Source organism: Podarcis pityusensis, assembly GCF_964106645.2.
Source record: "Podarcis pityusensis genome assembly, chromosome: 14".
Taxonomy (NCBI): Eukaryota; Metazoa; Chordata; class Lepidosauria; order Squamata; family Lacertidae; genus Podarcis; species Podarcis pityusensis.
In genome coordinates this window covers 3,427,519-3,447,021 of record NC_138039.1, presented here as the reverse complement: position 1 = coordinate 3,447,021, position 19,503 = coordinate 3,427,519, and the positions used below count along the sequence as shown (strand labels likewise).

The 19,503-nt window shown below is 45.2% G+C and overlaps 1 protein-coding gene across 3 annotated transcripts in view; it reads right to left on the bottom strand.

Annotated features, from left to right (window-relative positions):
* CARD11 (caspase recruitment domain family member 11) overlaps positions 1-19,503 on the bottom strand; it is a 308,118-nt gene that overhangs the window by 255,666 nt on the left and 32,949 nt on the right. The window contains exons 1-6 of one of the 3 annotated variants that reach the window (XR_013979425.1): positions 9,919-10,139; positions 9,056-9,193; positions 7,714-8,039; positions 6,473-6,652; positions 2,442-2,594; positions 1,180-1,305 (exon numbers count right to left, since the gene is read on the bottom strand). Coding sequence is in view for 2 of the 3 variants with exons in the window: in XM_080980956.1 (XP_080837082.1) it covers positions 1,180-1,305; positions 2,442-2,594; positions 6,473-6,652; positions 7,714-8,039; positions 9,056-9,193; positions 9,919-10,120 (1,125 nt within the window). In the remaining variant the exon portion in view is untranslated. Of the gene's footprint in view, positions 1-1,179; positions 1,306-2,441; positions 2,595-6,472; positions 6,653-7,713; positions 8,040-9,055; positions 9,194-9,918; positions 10,140-19,503 lie in introns of those variants that run through there. The other 2 variants (XM_080980956.1, XM_080980957.1) reach the window with 2 other exon arrangements.

Here is a 19,503-nt window from a genome sequence, read left to right as displayed (position 1 = left end):
GCAGCCCCACGTAGAGCACATTACAGTAGTCCAACCGGGATGTAACTAAGGCACACGTCACAGTGGATATGTGGGATGCGGCACAGAGCAGCAGTGGGGAGAGCCACTGACTGAACTGACGGTGTCAACAAGGAAAGATAATAATAATAATAATAATAGTAATAATAGTAATAATAGTAATAATAATAATAATAATAATAATTTCCCCAGCCACTCTGGGCGGCTCCAAATCGAATGTTAAAAACAATACAGCATTAAATATCACAAACTTCCCTAAACAGAGCTGCCTTCAGATGTCTTTTAAAGATAAGATAGCTGCTTATTTCCTTGACATCTGATGGGAGGGCGTTCCACAGGGCGGGCGCCACTACTGAGAAGGCCCTTTGCCTGGTTCCCTGTAACCTCATTTCTTGCAGGGATGGAACCGCCAGAAGGTCCTCAGCGCTGGACCTCAGTGTCCGGGTTGGACAATGGGGGTGGAGACGTTCCTTCAGGTCTACTGGGCCAAGGCCGTTTTAAGGCTTTTAAGGTCAGCACCAACACTTTGAATTGTGCTCAAAAACGTACTGGGAGCCAAAGCAGAGGGGGGATGTCAGGGCCTGGACTGAACAAGAGGAATGGGAAATGAGCCCTCGGTCTGATTGGCTCCTCTCAGAAGCGGAGGAGTGGGAAGTTTTGCCCTCTCAGTCTCCAGCAGTTTCAGGAGGAGAGGGAGACAGGGATGATGTACAGCTGAATGAGGAAACCTGCCTGGAGAGTGTGGGAGACCCTCCTAGTCCAAAGGCTCGCAGGTCCCTCCACATTCAAGAACAGAGAATGCGGAGGGATGTGACTTCTGTAGGCTCCCAGGATGTTGTGGGAGATGGAAGAGGAGGGACTCAGAGGAGCCAATGTCTCCTATGCGTGGAGACATGGATCTTTTGCCTTGCAACCAGATGGCGGAATAAAAAGCCATAAAATATGAACTGTTTGTTCCTCTTGACCCTGAGGCCACTGTGGGAGGAGAGGATACTTCCATGCCTGACAGGGAGGCATCGTTCCACAAAATGTTTCGCCTCCCTGTTCCCCGAAACGGGAGCTGCAAAAGTTCCTGTAAGAACTCTCTGCTCGACTCTCACTCCGATTCCTTCCCTGACTTCTCTCCCTCCCCCCCAGCTCTCGTGGTTCCAAGTACAGTACCTGGTCTCTCTCCTTCTCCACTTCTTCCAGCTGAATCATCACCGTGTTCATCCGATGCTTGTACATTTCGCAGTCCTTCCCCAGAGTGGAGCATTTCAACTCCAGTTCTTGTTTCTCCTCGAGGTACTACAAAGGAATCAATCAATAAGCACAGGGCACCAAGGTGATCGACGAAGGGCTAGCCTGCTCCAAAGCGGTGAACTCCTGCTGATCTATCTCCGCATATCAGGGCACCAGGTGACAGCGAGTCATGAGGTTTTGGGGGGCACTGAGTCCCATGGCCTTGGTATTTCTCTGAAATCTGTTCACAAGACTTCGTTGCAGACTGTGCCTCCGTTAGAAGAGTTGGTCAAGCAGTACCATAACAATGTTGTTGTTGTTGATGATGATGGGGCAGGCTGCATAACTAGGGCATCCTCTGCACAGTGTGCAAAATGAGTATCATATTGCTGGATAACCAATAAGATAAAATGTTATATGCTGCTCGTGGAATAATTAAGCATCTTTTAAAGATGGGATGCGGGTGGCGCTGTGGGTTAAACCACAGAGCTTAGGACTTGCCGATCAGAAGGTCAGCGTTTTGAATCCCCGCGACGGGGTGAGCTCCCGTTGCTCGGTCCCTGCTCCTGCCAACCTAGCAGTTCGAAAGCACGTCAAAGTGCAAGTAGATAAATAGGTACCGCTCCAGTGGGAAGGTAAACAGTGTTTTCGTGCACTGCTCTGGTTCGCCAGAAGCGGCTTAGTCATGCTGGCCACATGACCCGGAAGCTGTACGCCGGCTCTCTCGGCCAGTAAAGCGAGATGAGCGCCGCAACCCCAGAGTCAGCCACGACTGGACCTAATGGTCTGGGGTCCCTTTACCTTTACTAAAGATGGCAGGCAAATATCCCGATGGTGTTATGCTCAGGGGCTTAGTGAGGACAGAAAGCCAGGCTGTCGATCCTTCGGCTGCAGCCTAACACAGTAAAACACATTATTTCATGAACAGTGCTAGTGAGGAGGAAGAGGGGACCACGTGTGATAGCACACAGCAGCTGGCTTTGTTGAAAAGAGTTGCCAAGCAAGGGCAATGATAATTCTTTTCAGCTCACCCACAGTTCTGGTTTTGATGCGAAGGGGGTGCATAGGAATGGAAATCTTGCCCTGGCTCTAAAAATGCCATTGGGCACTTTGCTGGATGCGCAACACCTCCTACCCCAAACCGGTAGATCTAGATTAAGCTTCCTGCTTCCGTTCTTAGCGCCTCTTGCTTTCCACCTCACCTTATCTCGGAGGTCCTCCGCATGGCGGATCTCTTCCTGAAGGTTAAAGATCTTGTTGACCAACTCCTGGCGATCCTCCAGGGCCTCTTTGCGGTCGTGTTCTAGAATATCCAAAATGGCTTTGTCTGAATCCGGCAAGCTGGGTTTCCCAGCCTGAAAGACATTTGTGCAAAAGGCATAGATAGAGGCCAGTGGTGGGTGGAAGGAACAGGGAAAGAGAAAGAAGAGACACGGATCACAGGGAGAAAAAGAAAGGCGGGTCTTTCCTTAGATTGTAGGCATCTTCAGGAAAACAAACAAAGAAACCCTGGGCCAATCTCACAGGGCAAAGTAAATATTGCTTTTCCGTGCTATATTTTATAACATAGCCTTTGATATATTTTAGCCTGAATCCTATCTGGAGGGCATCTAGAAACACACACTGCCATGATCACAGTCCTTTTAGCACAGATCCCAGTGGGTTCTGCCAAAGCTCTCCCAGCCCCCTTTAATGAATGTGCATGACACAAGTGGTGCAAATGCGCCATCCTAAGCATTCCCGCATTCTCCAACCCTCCACCCCCTTTCCCAGGGGGTCTCTGTGCACATGCAATCCCAGCGAGAGATGCACATCATGCTCTATGTTCAGAAAGCATAAGCTCCACTCAGCCCAGGTATCTGTTCCTGCCAGCTAAAGCCACTGTCACATCTTTGCCTCTGGGAGGAATGGGTTTTTAAAAAGCTTGCTGGGAGCATGCACCCATGCGCTCCTTTTCTTCAGATTTCAACACGCTCTTCAGGCTAGAAGTAAAATCTCAGCGTGGCAGGCAGAGGAGCAGCTGCTGCCGCTGCGAGATTAAACCTGCTATTAAGCATTATGAGATTTTTGCTCTTTTAAGAAGAAAATTTTACAGGCTGTTTACCAACACATCCATCTTCAGACGCCAGGACAGGTGATTGCAGGGTACATATAATCACAGAGGAGGTGGAGAAAAGCCTGCAGGAGTCTATAATTGAAGAGACACAGGCAGGTGCATTCTCCTGAGTTCAGATCCTTGCTCCATCTAGCTCAGTATGGTCCACACTGACTGGCAGAAACTCTCCAGGGTTTCAGGCAGCAGGTCTCTCCCAGCCCTACCTGGGGGGGTTGCAGCTGGGATCTTTCGGGGTTACAGCAGATGCTGTTCCACTGGACTATGGCTCTAAAGCGTTAGGCTACATCCGGTGGTCACCCTTAGTGTGATAAACAGAGATGGGCAGAAAGCTCTGACTTTTCCTTCTTTCTCTCTCCCCCCCCCCGTCTTTATTAATAATCTTGCAATACATTACATATATATAGACCATCTCATAAAATAAATTAAAACGTCAATCATATACATAAAAAAGAGAAAAACATATACTTATATTTTCTTACATACAGTGGACGCTCGGGTTGCAAATGTGATCCATGTGGGATGCACGTTCACAACCCGCAGCAGAGTGTCTGCGCACGCGTGAGTTGCAATTTGGCACTTCTGCGCATGCGCGACTGCCGAAACCCAGAAGTAACCCGTTCCGGTACTTCTGGGTTTCGGCGGGTGCATAACCCCCAAAAAACTGCAACCTGAAGCGGCTGTAACCCGAGGTATAACTGTATAAGGTTTTATAGACGTGCATGAATAAGTTCAATATAATGGAACCAAGAGGGGGAGGGGAGGGAAGTCAACCAAAAAAGAACGTGGTTTTTGGTTTTGTATTGTTCTTGCTTTTATTTTTGTTTATTGGAAAATTAATAAAATGTCAACAACAAAAAAGGTATCCTTTGTCCCGCAGAGCAGGGTTTGAAAGCACAAGCAGAGAGGTTCTTAAATTGTGCAGAGCCATTTGAGAAGAGGTTGCTGGATCAGGCCAATGACCCATCTAGTCCAGCCTCCTGTTCTCACTGTGGCCCAACCAGAGGCCCACTATGGGAAACCTGCAAGCAGGATTTGAGGACAAGAGCAACTCTCCACTCCTTCAGTTTCCAGCAACTGGGATTCACAAGCATCTGACTGGGGGCAGAGTATAGAAATCATGGCTAGTAGCCATCAATAGCCCTCTCCTCCATGTTTCCGGAAAATTACACTGTGAACAGTCCCTGAAGTCATCATCCCTGCTGCCGACTAGAACAAATGTTCACTTCGCAACTCTTTCCCCCTCTCCCTTCAGGTGTCCAAAAATAATCTCATAAACTAGGAGTTGAAAGGTACAGATACGTGACAAGCAAAGAATAAAAAGCGTTCGCTTTTTTAAAGTCCCTGACACAGCCATACACTGCTCTGCTATGAGATCTCAGATCCAAACCCCACAGAACTCTTCATCCTACGCACTTCTTTTTCCCCAAAATTAAGTCCCGCTGAGTTCAAGGGGGACGTGCATATCTCTGTGTAGTTGTTTCTCTACTGCACTCCTGGGTGAGCCAATCTGTCTGGCTCCAATTAATTACAACTTTATTTCTTCACTGCTTTGTTTCCAGCTTGTGATTAAGCTCAAGTTAGTCATGCTGATTAACTGATTAACGCTCTCACTCTTCCAAATTATGAGTTGCAAGGCATCTCCCAGGAAGATGGCAGAAGGGAATATGGGGAGGGTCGTCTCAGAGGGAAGGTGGAATGCGCCGAAAATGAATGAGCCAGAGGGTTGCTGGGTTACCTGAGAGGCAGGCTATGCACATGCTTAGGGCATGAGCAAAGCAGCTACACCGAAGAAGAACATTTAAAAAGAAAAAAAAGAATCTGACATTTGATATCCCCCCCCTCCAAAAAAAAGCATTGATGTCATCACGGGAAAAATCAGAACCTTGTTAAAGAGTTTCTTACACTCCAACGAAAATTCTTTCCCCATTTTGCTCTTCTCTGCTTATTACTCGCTTATCCCCACCCAAAACCAGGGGAATCATACTAATGTAGACTGAAATAATGTGAACAAATTGAATCCGGCAATGTGTTGCAGTAAATCTATGTTTTGCTTATTTTTTTATTTTTTAAATTTTATTTTATGGTTTAATAAATAATAATGAGAACAATTTTATTCTTTGTACCCCACCCATTTGGCTGGGTTGTCCCAGCCACTCTGGGTGGCTTCCAATACCTATAAAAACCACAATAAAAGGTCAAACATAAAAAACTTCCCAGTACAGGGCTGCCTTCAGGTGTCTTCTAAAAGTGTAGTTCTTTGTCTCCTTGGCATCTGATGGGGGTGGAGGGGTGTTCCACATGATGGGTGCCACTGCCAAGAAGGCCCTCTGCCTGGTTCCTTGTGGCTTCACCTTTCACAGTGAGGGAACCGCCAGAAGGCCCTCAGAGGTGAATCTCAGTGTCTGGGCTGAACCACGCCTTGGGCTGGTTAAACAATCTATTGCTTTTTAAATGTGTTTGTGGAAGGAGGCTGTTGGTTGTTGCTGTTGTTATGACAGGTCTTTTGTGTTTTCATTATGTATTTTTATGATGTAAACCACCCTGTGATCTTCAGATGAAGGGCGGTATACCTAGACAGCATCTTAAAAAGTAGAGACATCACTTTGCCAACAAAGGTCCGTATAGTAAAAGGTATGGTTTTCCCAGTAGTGATGTATGGAAGTGAGAGCTGGACCATAAAGAAGGCTGATCGCCGAAGAATTGATGCTTTTGAATTATGGTGCTGGAGGAGACTCTTGAGAGTCCCATAGACTGCAAGAAGATCAAACCTATCCATTCTGAAGGAAATCAGCCCTGAGTGCTCACTGGAAGGACAGATCGTGAAGCTGAGGCTCCAATACTTTGGCCACCTCATGAGAAGAGCAGACTCCCTGGAAAAGACCCTGATGTTAGGAAAGATGGAGGGCACAAGGAGAAGGGGACGACAGACGACAAGATGGTTGGACAGTGTTCTCGAAGCTACCAGCATGAGTTTGACCAAACTGCGGGAGGCAGCGGAAGACAGGAGTGCCTGGCGTGCTCTGGTCCAGGGGGTCACGAAGAGTCAGACACGACTAAACGACTAAACAACAACAACAACAACAACCAGCCATGAGCCAGAAATTAATCCTTGCTCACCTGAATTATGGACTGTAGCTCCTGGATCTTGGTCTTCAACATCTCATTTTCTCGCTCCAGTTCCAGGACTTGTTCCCTCTTTGGCCGGTTTTCAATGTCATTCTTGAGCTTCAGGGACTGGTTTCTCTCGAGCTTACATTCTTCTTCCACTTTGTTCAGCCAGTGCTTCAGCTGGTCAATCTACCAGTGTAGAGCGAATGTGTGTGAGAGAGAGGGAAATAAGCAAAGAAACATCAAATAAACGCTTGTCCCCTAAAACTAGACTCTGTCCTGGTGAATGGTGTGCACAGCCTATGCTTCAAAAGGCGGGACATTGTGAGTGATGACAAGCCCTGCCTAAAGACATCAGATTCATTTCACTTTTGGACTTTGGGTTTATTAAAACCCTGAATGTATCTTCGTTTTATACCATTTTAACTGTTGTCGTTTCCCCCAAAAGAATCCTGGGAACTATAGTTTTGTGAGAGTGCTGGTACTTCTCAGTTGGAGATCACCATGTTTTCTAACAGAACTAAAGTTCCCGTGGGTCCTTTGGGAGAGAATGTGTCAGGGCCAGACTGAGGAGGAACGGTGGGGGCTGCGCCCCTTCTCCTGAACCTTCCTGAGAACAGGAAGACAGTATAGATTTAGAACCGTGGTTTGCAGAAGGACATAGTTCAGAGAATGTAGAGGGGGAAAGAAGGGAAATATTGGAAGAGGAAGCAGAAACACTGGGGAATAGACAGCTGATAGACCCAGCATCTTTGGAGAGCATTTCAGGGGGGGAGGCCTCCCCCAGGACTAGATGTGCAGTGAGAGTAGCCAAACAGAAATCTCAGAGACAGAAAGCCCAGGGATGATGTAGGATAAGAGAGATGAAGGGGGGGGGGGACTTTACTTGGAGCAACGCCATTATTAGGGAAGGCTGCATTCCTTCATCATTCTCTGTGAATTATTGAATAAATTACTTGGTAAGAACATTTATCGTTTCTCTGATGCTGGGCTGCCACCGTGGGAGGGATCTGGTCCCCTGAAGCCTGACAGAATGATTCATAAACCAGTATAAGGGCAGATTTGGTTGGACTCCAGTTCCCATCATCACTGGCTATGCTGGATGGGGCTGATGGGAGTTGGAGTCCAACAACATCTGGAGGGCTGCAGGTTCTCCATTTCTGTCTTTGACAAATGGGCAAAGAAGATATTTGCAGTCAGATATGGAGTCTAAACAGCCCCCTCTTCTCTTCCCAAAATGCCTCTCTCACCTCGAGCTGGAGGTCCCGGCTTCTCATCACTGCCATGTTCTTCTCTTCGCTCAGCTGGGCATACCTCATCGCCAGGTTGTAGTTTTCGTCCTTCACCTTGACGAGCTCGTCGTTGTAGTTGTTCCTTTCCTCTTTCATCTTGTTGTACCTCTCCTGGAAGGTCAGCAGCTCCTTCAGGTTGAGCTTCAGCTGCTTCCGCTCATCCTCCAGCTGGCGGGATTTGGCCAGGAGCTCGCAGCGCTGAGCATCCTTGGTCTTGACCTGCTGCTGCAGCTTAATGATCTCGTTCATCAGGAAATGGGTGAGGCCTTCATGACCCTCTTCTACTGAAATGGAAAGGAGACGGACAAAGGGTACCAGGGCTACGTGGCTTGACAGGGTTACATTGCCGCAAGTGAGCAGCAGAGCATGGATCGAGGTGACAAGGAGAGAACCAGGGTCCCCTGGTCCAAACAAAACAGAAGAATCTAAGAGCAGCCTGCTGGATCAGGCCAGTGGCCCATCTAGTCTAGCATCCTGTACTCACAGTGGCCATCCAGATGCCTGGGGGAAACCCACAAACAGGATCCGAGCACAAGAGGTTTCCAGCAACTGGTATTCAGAAGCATTACAGCCTGTGACCATGGAGGCAGAGAATGGTCACCATGGCTAGTAGCTATTGGTAGCCCTCTCCTGCATGAATTTGTCTAGTCCTCTTCTAAAGCCATCCAAGTTGGTGGCCATCACCTTAATCTCCCAACACTCAGATAACCTTGGGTTTGTTTGGAGAATCAAAGCCCAATAACCCCAGACGGGGGGGGGGGGTGTAGGATGCTTGGTGAGACAAGGACCCTTGGATTGATTCAGCAGGGCAGGGCTAGATGTCACTGGACTCCAACTCCCATCAGCCCCAGCCAGCCTGGCCAACGGTCAAGGATAATGGGAGTTGTAGTTGAGAAACATTAGAAAGAACTTCCTGACAGTAAGAGCTGTTCGACAGTGGAATTTGCTGCCAAGGAGTGTGGTGGAGTCTCCTTCTTTGGAGGTCTTTAAGCAGAGGCTTGACAACCATATGTCAGGAGTGCTCTGATGGTGTTTCCTGCTTGGCAGGGGGTTGGACTCGATGGCCCTTGTGGTCTCTTCCAACTCTATGATTCTATGATTCTATGAACATCTGGAGGGACCACCAACCACACAGGTTCCCCACCTGATTGTCCTGCTCCTCTGATTCTCCTCCCCACTTGGCCCCATTGGTGCTCTGTGTAAGAACCGGGAAAGCTCATGCAGACCTTTTTATTCATGATTTCCCTTGCAATGATTCTGCTTCCCCCACTGAGCCCTGGTAAGGCTGGATCTAACTTACCAACAATGGTGGAAAATCGCCGTGTCGGCTCCTTCCCCGTCACCAGTTTGTACAGTTCTGGGTAGTAAAATTCTAGGCTTTCTAGGAAAACCACATAGCCCCTCTCTCCTTTCGTGTGGAGGATGTCCAGCAGCCGACCTAGAGGGTGACCAAGACAGGACATCTGGATGAGATGAGGGAGGAGAACTCTTGTTTCATTAACTTTCCACTATAATTTGAAGAGGGTGTACAAAAGTGGCACAGAAAGTTTGAAATGGCTATCTGTATCTCCTTCTATATCTAAAGCACCTTTCCTAGGTCTCTTAGAGGTCTCCTAAGTCTCACTGTATCTCCTTCTATATCTAAAGCACCTTTCCTAGGTCTCTTAGAGGTCTCCTAGGTCTCCCTGTATCTCCTTCTATATCTCAAGCACCTTTCCTAGGTCTCTTAGAGGTCTCCTAGGTCCCCCTGTATCTCCTTCTATATCTAAAGCACCTCTCCTAGGGCTGATATACTTGTGGATTTCAAAGAAGAAATTGGCGTTTGAAAGGCAGTGCTTGTCCTGGACCTTAGGCAAGTCAATTGAAAAACTGTGGGGGTTTTTTGGTGTCTTTGTAAAAAATAGCTCATCAGCTCTGGGATTTGTCTAAAAAAAGCTCAACAACTTTTGGGGTGTCCTGGTTTAGAAATATGGCAAACCTACCTTTCCCCGACACGCAATTTACAGCTCCCAAAACATTAAATGTCTCTCCCAATGTACCCAGGGACAGCTTTTCACTTGCTGTAACCCTACCCGGAACCCTGAATTTGGTACAAATGTTCTGACAGAAGACTGGTGCCATTGTAACGTCCAAATCAGCGTAGCTGTGGGCACCTGGCTGTACCTGCTCGGTTGATTTTGGAGAGCAGCATTGGCGAGTTGAGCACTTCGTCCTCATCTTGTTCATCAATGACTTTACACTGGCGCAAGTAAGGGGTCAGCTTGGCTGGGTTGATGTAGCGAGTCAACATGTGGCGATTGCACTCGACATTCTCCCAGAGGGCATCCACTTCGTCCTTCAGGGTCTCCATACTGAGATCATCCATTTCTGATTCTATTCCCTAGAAAACAACGGTGAGAGGAAGAGGATGGACAGGTCAGCAAACAGAATAATTAGGGAATTAGGGAATGTTGGTAAAAATGCATCAACAGAAGGTGCACATAAATTTTATCAGGAAAGATTACTCTGCTTCCATACGAACTAGGGCTGGTGATTTATCTCAACCTCACCAGCAAGCACAAGGGCGCATCTCGGCAGGTGTGCAGCCACATTCTCACCCCAAAAGCCCTCCAAAAATACCCACCATTGCTAGGGTTGCCAGGTCAGGAGCATCCCAGGACCTGAGATTTCAGGGACCAAACCTGACACTTAGGGGAAGCCCCTGGTGATTTCTCTTCTGCACTCCCTCCCATCACTTAGCCTTGGAGATGGAGGTTAATTGGGAGAGAGGCGGCTGGAGTAGGATTTTAATACTGTTGATGATTCTAGTAAGTTTTTGACAAGCCTGGAAATTTTGATGGATTATGATATTTTAAAATTGTTTTTTAAAAAAATTTCTACTGTACCAGGAGTAAGGGTCTATATTTCCAGGGGCAGGTGGGCTGGGATTTTTTTTTAGATAGATGTTCTGTCTGTCGGATGTTTTGTATAAAAACACACTTGTCATTTGTCAAACAATAATGACCAATAACAAAAAAAACCCCAAAGGCATAGATAATTGATAGCCTTGTCTGAACACCTTACCCAACACAGACAAGTGGTGAGAGGTGAAGCGAGGAAAGATTGGTTTGAGGAAACATGTCTTTAATTTTAATTTTCCTTTATTGATAAGGATCCAGAATTGCTGGGCCCTCTGCTGCTGTAACATTTATGGTTATGCTGTAACATTCATGTGACTTAACTGATTGTTGTGTGTTATTATTTCTACAGCTATTCTTAATCAAGTTGGATCCCTTGTACTGCAAGTTTCCCTCCTTCCCTCCTTCCTTCCTTCCTTCCTTCCTTGGGTGAAAGGAAGCTGTCTTCACTTCAAGCAAGGCTGCAAGAAGATATTCAAAAGGCTCCTAACACATTTCAATTTCAGCACATTTGCTCTCTGACAATATTCTATATTCTATAGCCTCTGATTTGAGTGCCACTTAAGGTACACGTGACACCTTGCGAAAACTACTCGAGTGTCATGGAAACGTCTCAGCGTCGGTCGCAAACCGTAGGTGTGAAGTCATCAACGTGGCCTGACTCAAAATGAGGGGGGGTATGTCATATGCATGTCTTAAAAGAAGATAACCAGAACAGCAAAGGGTTTGCTTGCTTAAGGGCATTTCACACACACACACCATACTTAGCATATAACAGGAGCCTTTATTTGTGGATCAGCCTTGTCTAATTCAGCTATTGCAGGCATGTCCAACAGACAGATTGTGATCTACTGTTAGATCACTGGACATCTGTGGTAGATCACTGGTAGATCACTGGCTCCCCCCCCAAAGACGCTCAACATCTTAGGCTCCCCTAAAAAGCTCAACAACTATGACCTGAACCCCAAAAAAGGGGGGTAGAGCACTGGCAGTTTTTAACTCTGTGAGTAGATCGCAGTCTCTTGGGAGTTGGCCACGCCTGAGCTATTGCATGGCTATGATTTCAAAGTTCTCCATTGCAGGGATGAGACAGAGCAGAGCAATTTTGCCCCTACTGCATCTCTCATAGGGCAGATTACGCCAAATGCACATGTGCTTCTGCTTGAACAAATCAGCTTGCAGCTAGAACTCTGGTTTCTTTTTTCCAGGAGCAAAGAGCAACTGCACTCCATGGAGTGTGTGTCTGTGTGTTGAAGGAGAGGGAGAGCACTCGACACTCCAGGCAGCCACACAGTCCAGGTGAGACCTAATACTTCACTTCAGGAAATATGAAGATGCCCTCCCATCAGATGTCAAAGAAATAAACAACTATCTGACGTTTAGAAGACATCTGAAGGCAGCCCTGTTTAGGGAAGTTTTCAGTCACTGATGTTTTAATGTATTTTTAATCTTTTGTTGGAAGCCGCCCAGAGTGGCTGGGGAAACCCAGCCAGATGGGTGGGGTAATAATAATAATAATAATAATAATAATAATAATAATAATAATAAATAAATAAAATGCATCAAGAGACCCAAAGAATAGTTGTTGTTTTTAAACTTGGGGTCTCCCAGTTTAAAGACAGAGGAGAACCACAGCTTCTAAGGGCAGTCATTGTGAGTGAAGGAATCTGTGGAAGGGCTGCAGTCCAGCTGTTTCAGACCTGTCAGGAGTAAGCATGGACCAATGGTACCAAAAAGTATGGGAAACAGCCCTACTAGAAAAATTAACTAATAAACTGAAACTGACACGGGGACAAACAGAAGAAGACGCCTTCACCCCGGTATGGCTCCCCTTTATCACATACACAGCCCAACAGGACAATGACAATAATCCACCAACAGCATACAAATCAATATGGCTAACCTGATCCAAAACACCCACCCACCTCACTCACACACGAAAACAAAGATCACCACAGCCAATCACAAGCAAACAATCACACCCTAGGCCAACCCCAACCTCTCTCACCACTAAAGGAACACAAGTGAACAACACAAGCAACGCTGACACCAAACTCTACCTACATTAAACATAATAGAAACACCGCCACCCGACCCCACCCCCATCCATCTTCCCTCTCTCCTCCCCCCTTTCTTTTTCCTTTTTCTTTTTTTCCTTCTCCCCCTAATGCCTCAACAAATGAAATGGATTTGTAAAAATGTTACATGAAAAAAAAAATACGAGGCACTACACTTCTGTAAAACAAGAAAATCCTTAATAAAATATTTAAAAAAAACCAAAAAACCGGAGGTGGCGCCAACGGCAATGGCGGAATCCCTCTAATCCAGAGGGAGACCGCTCCACAGAAATCGGGTCTAAAACCGCTTCGGCGCAGCGGGGACCCCTCAAACCACAGGCGGGTGAAGCCTGTGACCCTGGGACTCGGCGGGCACTGTTTGCGCCCCCCCAATCTGCAAAGGAGCCCGGCAACGGGCTCCGGAACAGAGCAGGGAAGTGAAGGCGCTGTGCTGCGAGTCGTCTGCTTCTTTTGTGGAGTGAAGCCGCGTAGCTGTTGCCGGAGAGCGCTGCCTTTTTTCCTGGACAATTCGGACTTTTAAACAAATATCCGTGAGTACCCAGAATTTGAACAAATTGGGACATTAAATGAAGATTAGTGAAAAGGACAGAATTGGACTATAAAAAAAAAAGAAAAATTGATTGAATTTGGTACGGAGCGGTAAGGGCTAAACAGGAAGTCACCCTCCCATTCTTTTGTAAATATAACAAAGCAAAGACAACTTATACTAGAGCTTTGAAAATTGCTGTTAAAAGAGTGGATTCCAACATTTCAAATTGGGAATATTTTTTTGGACTATTTGAAGCAGTAAAAGGAAGTTATTTTCGTCCTGATCCTGGAGCGGGGAAGTCAGGACTGACGTGAATCAATCAAGGTATCTGTGTGTGACAGATAGTTAAAAGAAGAGAATTTTCATGACTCTACTGTTCCCTTTCGCATTTTAAAGGAATATACATGGATAAAGTATTTTAAGTAACATGGAAATGTATCAGAAACAAATATAAATCTTCTCCCTAGGGGGAGCCTTAGAAACTGTAATGCCAAGGACTTGACAGCTGTTACAAAGAATCGTGGGAGAGTGCAACAATGTTTTCAGAAGTTGTGGTTTGCCTGCTCAATAAAACAAATATTCTACTGGAAGAACTACATGATAAGGTGAATCAGATGGCCAAGTCGACTGGAAATCTCAGACTGGCAGTGGAAGGCGTTGATCAAACTGTGGGAATATATGTGGAGTCTATCCAGGACTCAAACCAGGAGTGTGTTTTGACAGAACAGGGGTTTGTGGCATTAAATCAGGAGTGTGGCTTGACAGAACAGTCTCAACAGGAGCTTGATCCTTCGGATTTGATAATGGAACTTGGAAAAAATCAGATATGGGAAGGGAAAGTTTGGTGTGGTTTGGAAATGGGGGGCTGGATTGACCCCCCTATGCTGGGATATCTGGACTTTTTAAATACAGTAACAGGCTGCGACATGTTTGGAATTGTGGGGGCCCACAATTTCGGAGGGCCCTTGAAGTATGTTCTTAAATACTACATGGAATGCAGCGATGAACAGGGAAAAGGATCTGAATTGATGAGAAGGGTTAAAAACATTATTAAGTTGGAGCTACTACGAGCAAGTGACTACAGCCACAAATATGAAGAAAAGCTGCGGAAGGGCCATGGAAGTGACTTGAGGGCCTCGGACATAAGGTCACCGGGTTAGATTGAGGAATAAGGACTGACAAATCCCGAAACCAGGAGAAAGGGACGTTGGATTAAGATTGGACTTGTTTATATGCTTTTTTTCTCTTTTTTTGTCTTTTTTTAACTAATAGAATGTTTTATAAAGTTGATGAATGTTAGAATGATAGAAAAATGAATGATAGAAAAATGTTGGAAGAAATTATCTGGCCTTAGTAAAGATGTATAAAGAATTATGAAAGAACATTATGAATATAAGAAGCTGGTAAAGTTAAGATCTAAATTTTAAATTTTAAGGTTTATTTTATAATAGAAAGATGGAAAGGATTTGCTGGGATAATTAATAACTAGAATACAAAGGAAGGGAGGAGGAGGAGGTCTAATGTTTTTTTTTTCTTCTTTACTATTATTTTTCTTCTGTATTTTTCACTTTCTCATATTTTTATTTTTCACTTTTGTATCTTTTTCTTATTGTGTGTAAGTTTTTGTATTTTCTATTTTTTGTTTTTTGTGCAATTTTTGTATTTTTTGTTTTTTTGAAATCTCAATAAATATTATTAAAAAAACCCCAAAAAAACCAAAAACCGAAGGGTTCCTTGTTGGAGGTTGCACATAGTGGGGTAGGAGACGTCAAAATAATGCCAATATATTTCACCTCTGGCAACCAATGTGCCTCTTTGGATTTGTATAGCAGATGAGTCTGGAAAGCTGGGGACACAAATTTTCACGGCCCTCTTGCAGCTATGGTGGCTCATTTGCCAGAAGCAATGTTACTTTGCGTTAACTCTAGAAGGGTATACTTGATTCCGATCAAACGAAGCCTCCTACAGCGCAATATACATCAGTATACAATATACGTCGGGATGTTGCGTCATACTAGGGTGGAGAACAAAAGGCCAAGCAGGGCTGTGTGTGAGGGAAACGTGTGGCTGAGTTTTGGATGGCAATGGAAGATGGAGACACAGAGATATGTCTTGCTCTGTGCTGGACCCAAGTCTGTGGGTTGGGGACTTCCCTGGAAACCAAATGGAGAAGTAAGATCTCTCTTAAAAAAATATATATATATACTTTTCAGATATATACATTTCACTAATTTTACAGTCATTTTGACGTTTTAAAACTTGACTTCCTTCCCCCTCTTTCTGCGGTTCCTTAAATTTATTTTTAATATCTTCTGCAAATCCAAAGTAACTTAATTTGCTCATTTATTCATCTACTTTAAATATATACTCTTATAAAACTGCAGGTCATTACAATAATCCTGCCAATGTTCTTATCTGCTTACAGTTTGTTTGTAAATATTCCGTAAACCCTTTCCATTCTTTTATAAAAAGTTTGTTATCTTGACTTCTCATTCTTCCGGTAAGTTTCACAATTTCTGCATATTCCATAGGTTTTTGTATGCATTCCTCCTTTACTGGGTGGTCTTCTTCTTTCCATTTTTGGGCAAGTAACATTCTTGCCGCTATAGTCGTGTACATGAATAAATTTATATACAATTTAGGTAGTTCTATCCCTATAATTCCCAGAGAAAGGCTTCTGGGTTTGTTTGTTTTTACAAATGTTAGTTTAAACATTCATTTCATTTCATTGTATATCATTTCCTAATAAGCTTTAACCTTACTACAAGACCACCACATATGATAAAAAGAACCTTCTTTCTCTTGGGGTGTGAATGCTTTGAGCACCTCCATCCTAAGCTGAGGTTGTGTAGGTGTGTAAATGAAACCATGTATCCAAACGAAACCATTGTCTCCGCTGACTTTCATTCCAAGGAAGTTGAGCGCAGAAAAGCACAGCAACCCCTGGAATCTCTTGGTGCTCAGAGATTGGGGTGTGGGCTGTGGGAATGTTCAGGGATGCAGGAGAGGATATATTGCTTGATTATAGCCTTTCCAACTTGTGTTAACAAGTTCACAATTTAGCAGAGTAACATTCCCCTTTTTAAACTCACAGCGGATGCGTTTGCTCAGGCTCACTAAAGCCTCTATAATAACTGTTCTGGTATTTCCCCCTTATTCCCTCATAAAAGATAAGACACGACACAGCCTTCTATAAAAGTACAGTGGTACCTCGGGTTAAGAACTTAATTCATTCTGGAGGTCTGTTCTTAACCTGAAACTGTGCTTAACCTGAAGCACCACTTTAGCTAACGGGGCCTCCTGCTGCTGGTGCACCACCGCTGCACGATTTCTGTTCTCATCCTGAAGCAATGTTCTTAACCCAAGGTAATATTTCTGGGTTAGTGGAGTCTGTAACCTGAGGCGTATGTAACCCGAGGTACCACTGTATAAAAAGAGTTTACTCACATTCTGTTCACAATTGGATCCCAGAAGGCAGACTTAGCTTAGAAAAGTAACATACACCTGGAAACTACCTCATAAGGAGACAGTCCCTCTGTTGAGCATCTTTGGCTAAGCAGATGTTGCTTCTTCGATGCATGTAGTCAAAAAGAGAGAGATGGCTGCCCTGTCCTGTGCTTTTGTCGTTACCTGCACAGATGAGGCCACACCCACCTCCAGTCACATGCAGAGGAAATCTGTCCCAGCCCAGAAGGAAACAGCAGGAAGTTTTCCTGCTGGCTGGATAAACATTCCTCGCCATGTGTAAACATGTTCACTCTAGGAATGTGGTACTTGACTGCTCTTGTGTTTCACATCCCACATGGGCAACGATACAATAGGTAAAGGTAAACGTAAAGGTAAAGGACCCCTGGATGGTTAAGTCCAGTCAAAGGCGGCTATGGGGTTGCGGCGCTCATCTCGCTTTCAGGCTGAGGGAGCCAGTGTTTGTCCACAGACAGCTTTCCGGGTCACGTGGCCAGCAGGACTAAACCACTTCTGGCGCAATGGAACACCGTGATGGAAACCAGAGCTCACGGAAACGCTGTTTACCTTCCTGCCACAGCGGTACCTATTTATCTACTTGCACTGGTATGCTTTTGAACTGCTAGGTTGGCAGGAGCTAGGACCGAGCAACGGGAGCTCACTCCGTTGCAGGGATTTGAATCGCTGACCTTCCGATCGGCAAGCCCAAGTGGCCCAGTGGTTTAGACCACATTTACTTATGCAATTGCAGCTTTGCGTGGGTGGTGGGGAAATAAATAAATGGAGAATTGGGGAGTGGGAATGATGGTTGGAACGTGTCATCCAAGATCTCACGAGATCTCGTGAAGGCCCCATGAGATCTCATACAACCTTTAAAGAGCCCAGTAGGCAAGGCAGAGGGCTTAAAACTCTTTCTGTGGCAGCAGAACCTAGCGCGGTAAGAGTTTTTGAATCCCCAACTTTCTTATTGTGTGAGCCACCCACAACCTTCCAGAGACCTCACACGACCTCCCCAGAGTCCAGTAAGGCAGAGCTGGTCAAACGCATGTGAGCAGGGCAGTTGCAGAGGTCTTCCTGGCTTGGCACAAGTGCAGACCCAGTGCCGGATTTACATATAAGCTAAACAAGCTATAGCTTAGGGCCCCACTCTCTTGGGGGCCCCCAAAAAATCTAAAGGAAAAAAAACTGGATGTACATTTCCAAAATATAAGATAAAAAACAAATAAAATAAAACCTACAAACAGCAACAGTGTTTTGTGTTGTGTAGGCTCCTATGATGTAACTCATGGGCCCCACCTGCTAGCCTCCTCCCTCAAATATCACTGGTTTGCTCATTTCTATATATAGGATGCCTACATTCTGTATGGACTTGTTGCAAGGCAAGATGTGCAAATGGCTTGAGATACCTATTAGGTCCATAAATTACCATTTAGCATATATTCAATACAAAAAACAGCAGCAATTTGTTGTTGGCAAAGGACAGCTGGGCATAGAAAGGGCCCCATTACCTTCAATAGCTTAGGGCCTCATCAAACCTAAATCCGGCCCTGTGCAGATCCTTGGAGCGTAAACCCCGCGTCACTTTTGGGCCTGCTGTATTTAAAAAACAGAAAATGGGGTGGAGAAGCTCCAGTGCAATTGCACCATTGCCTGTCCCACAGGCAGCTCACAGGCCAGCAAAATTAAAAAGCAGAGGGCTGTAGGGTCACGGCGAAAACACAACATAAAGGCACATATGTGGCCACACAGAGTACTACATGGCAAGTTCACGGCCGTGATTTAACAACCAGAAAGCTAAATTGGAGATGTTCCTGTATAGATCTTGGCATGGAATTTAATTCTATTGACTCCACACCTAATAAATATGAATGCTTTATATCATTAACTGGGAGAATTGCCCAAACACATATACCTAAGAGATGCCGGTGAGAATTTGCTCTCGGCCTTATTAAAGAGAACAGCAAAAGTATTTCATATCTCCCTGTAAATTATTTGGAGTTATAGAGCGAAGTTCCGCCTCCACAGGAAACCACCCCAATGTGGCAAAATGCTAATGAAGCAGACTGATGAAGACAGGAAAAGGGCAGGAAATGATACCACAAGCTAATTTAATACTTTTTTAGTTGTTGTTTTGTGTTTGTTTGTTTTTTTATAAAAAAGAGGGTTTGGGCTGTGATCCGAAACCTTCAATTCTATGCAATGCCACCAGCGAACAGTTTTGCTGCAGCGCCCGTCAATTTAATCAACCCACTAAGAGCTTGCTTGCACCCTCCCTGGAATAATTATCCACGTCTAACAACCGCTTAGCTTTCCTCAGTTTTGTCCTTGTTAAACAAAGCAGGGAGTAGCTCCGCAGCTGCAGTAGGAGCAGCCCTGGCAGATCAGATCAAAACTCCATCTAATCCAACATCTTGTTTCACAGGAGAGGTATGAAGGCAATGGTCTTCACTTGCTCCCAATGCCAGGTATTTACAGATAGGCTGCCTCTGCCTCTGGAGGTTCCACTTAGGGCTTGTCTTGTGCCTAGAAAGCAGGGGTCCAAACGGCTTTCTGTTTGTGCCGTTCATGGGTCTGGAGCAGTTTTGCCTTTGCCCTTCTGCTTTCTCCGGGAAAACCTGATCTTTAGTGCTGAATCGGAACAAACAGCAATCCACGGAAAACCCAATTGCCGTTTGTTCCAATTTGGTGCTAAACCAAACTTTACGCATAAGTTTAACTTTACACATAAGTTAAACAAGCTATAACTTAGGGCCCCACTCTCTTGGGGGCCCCCAAAAAA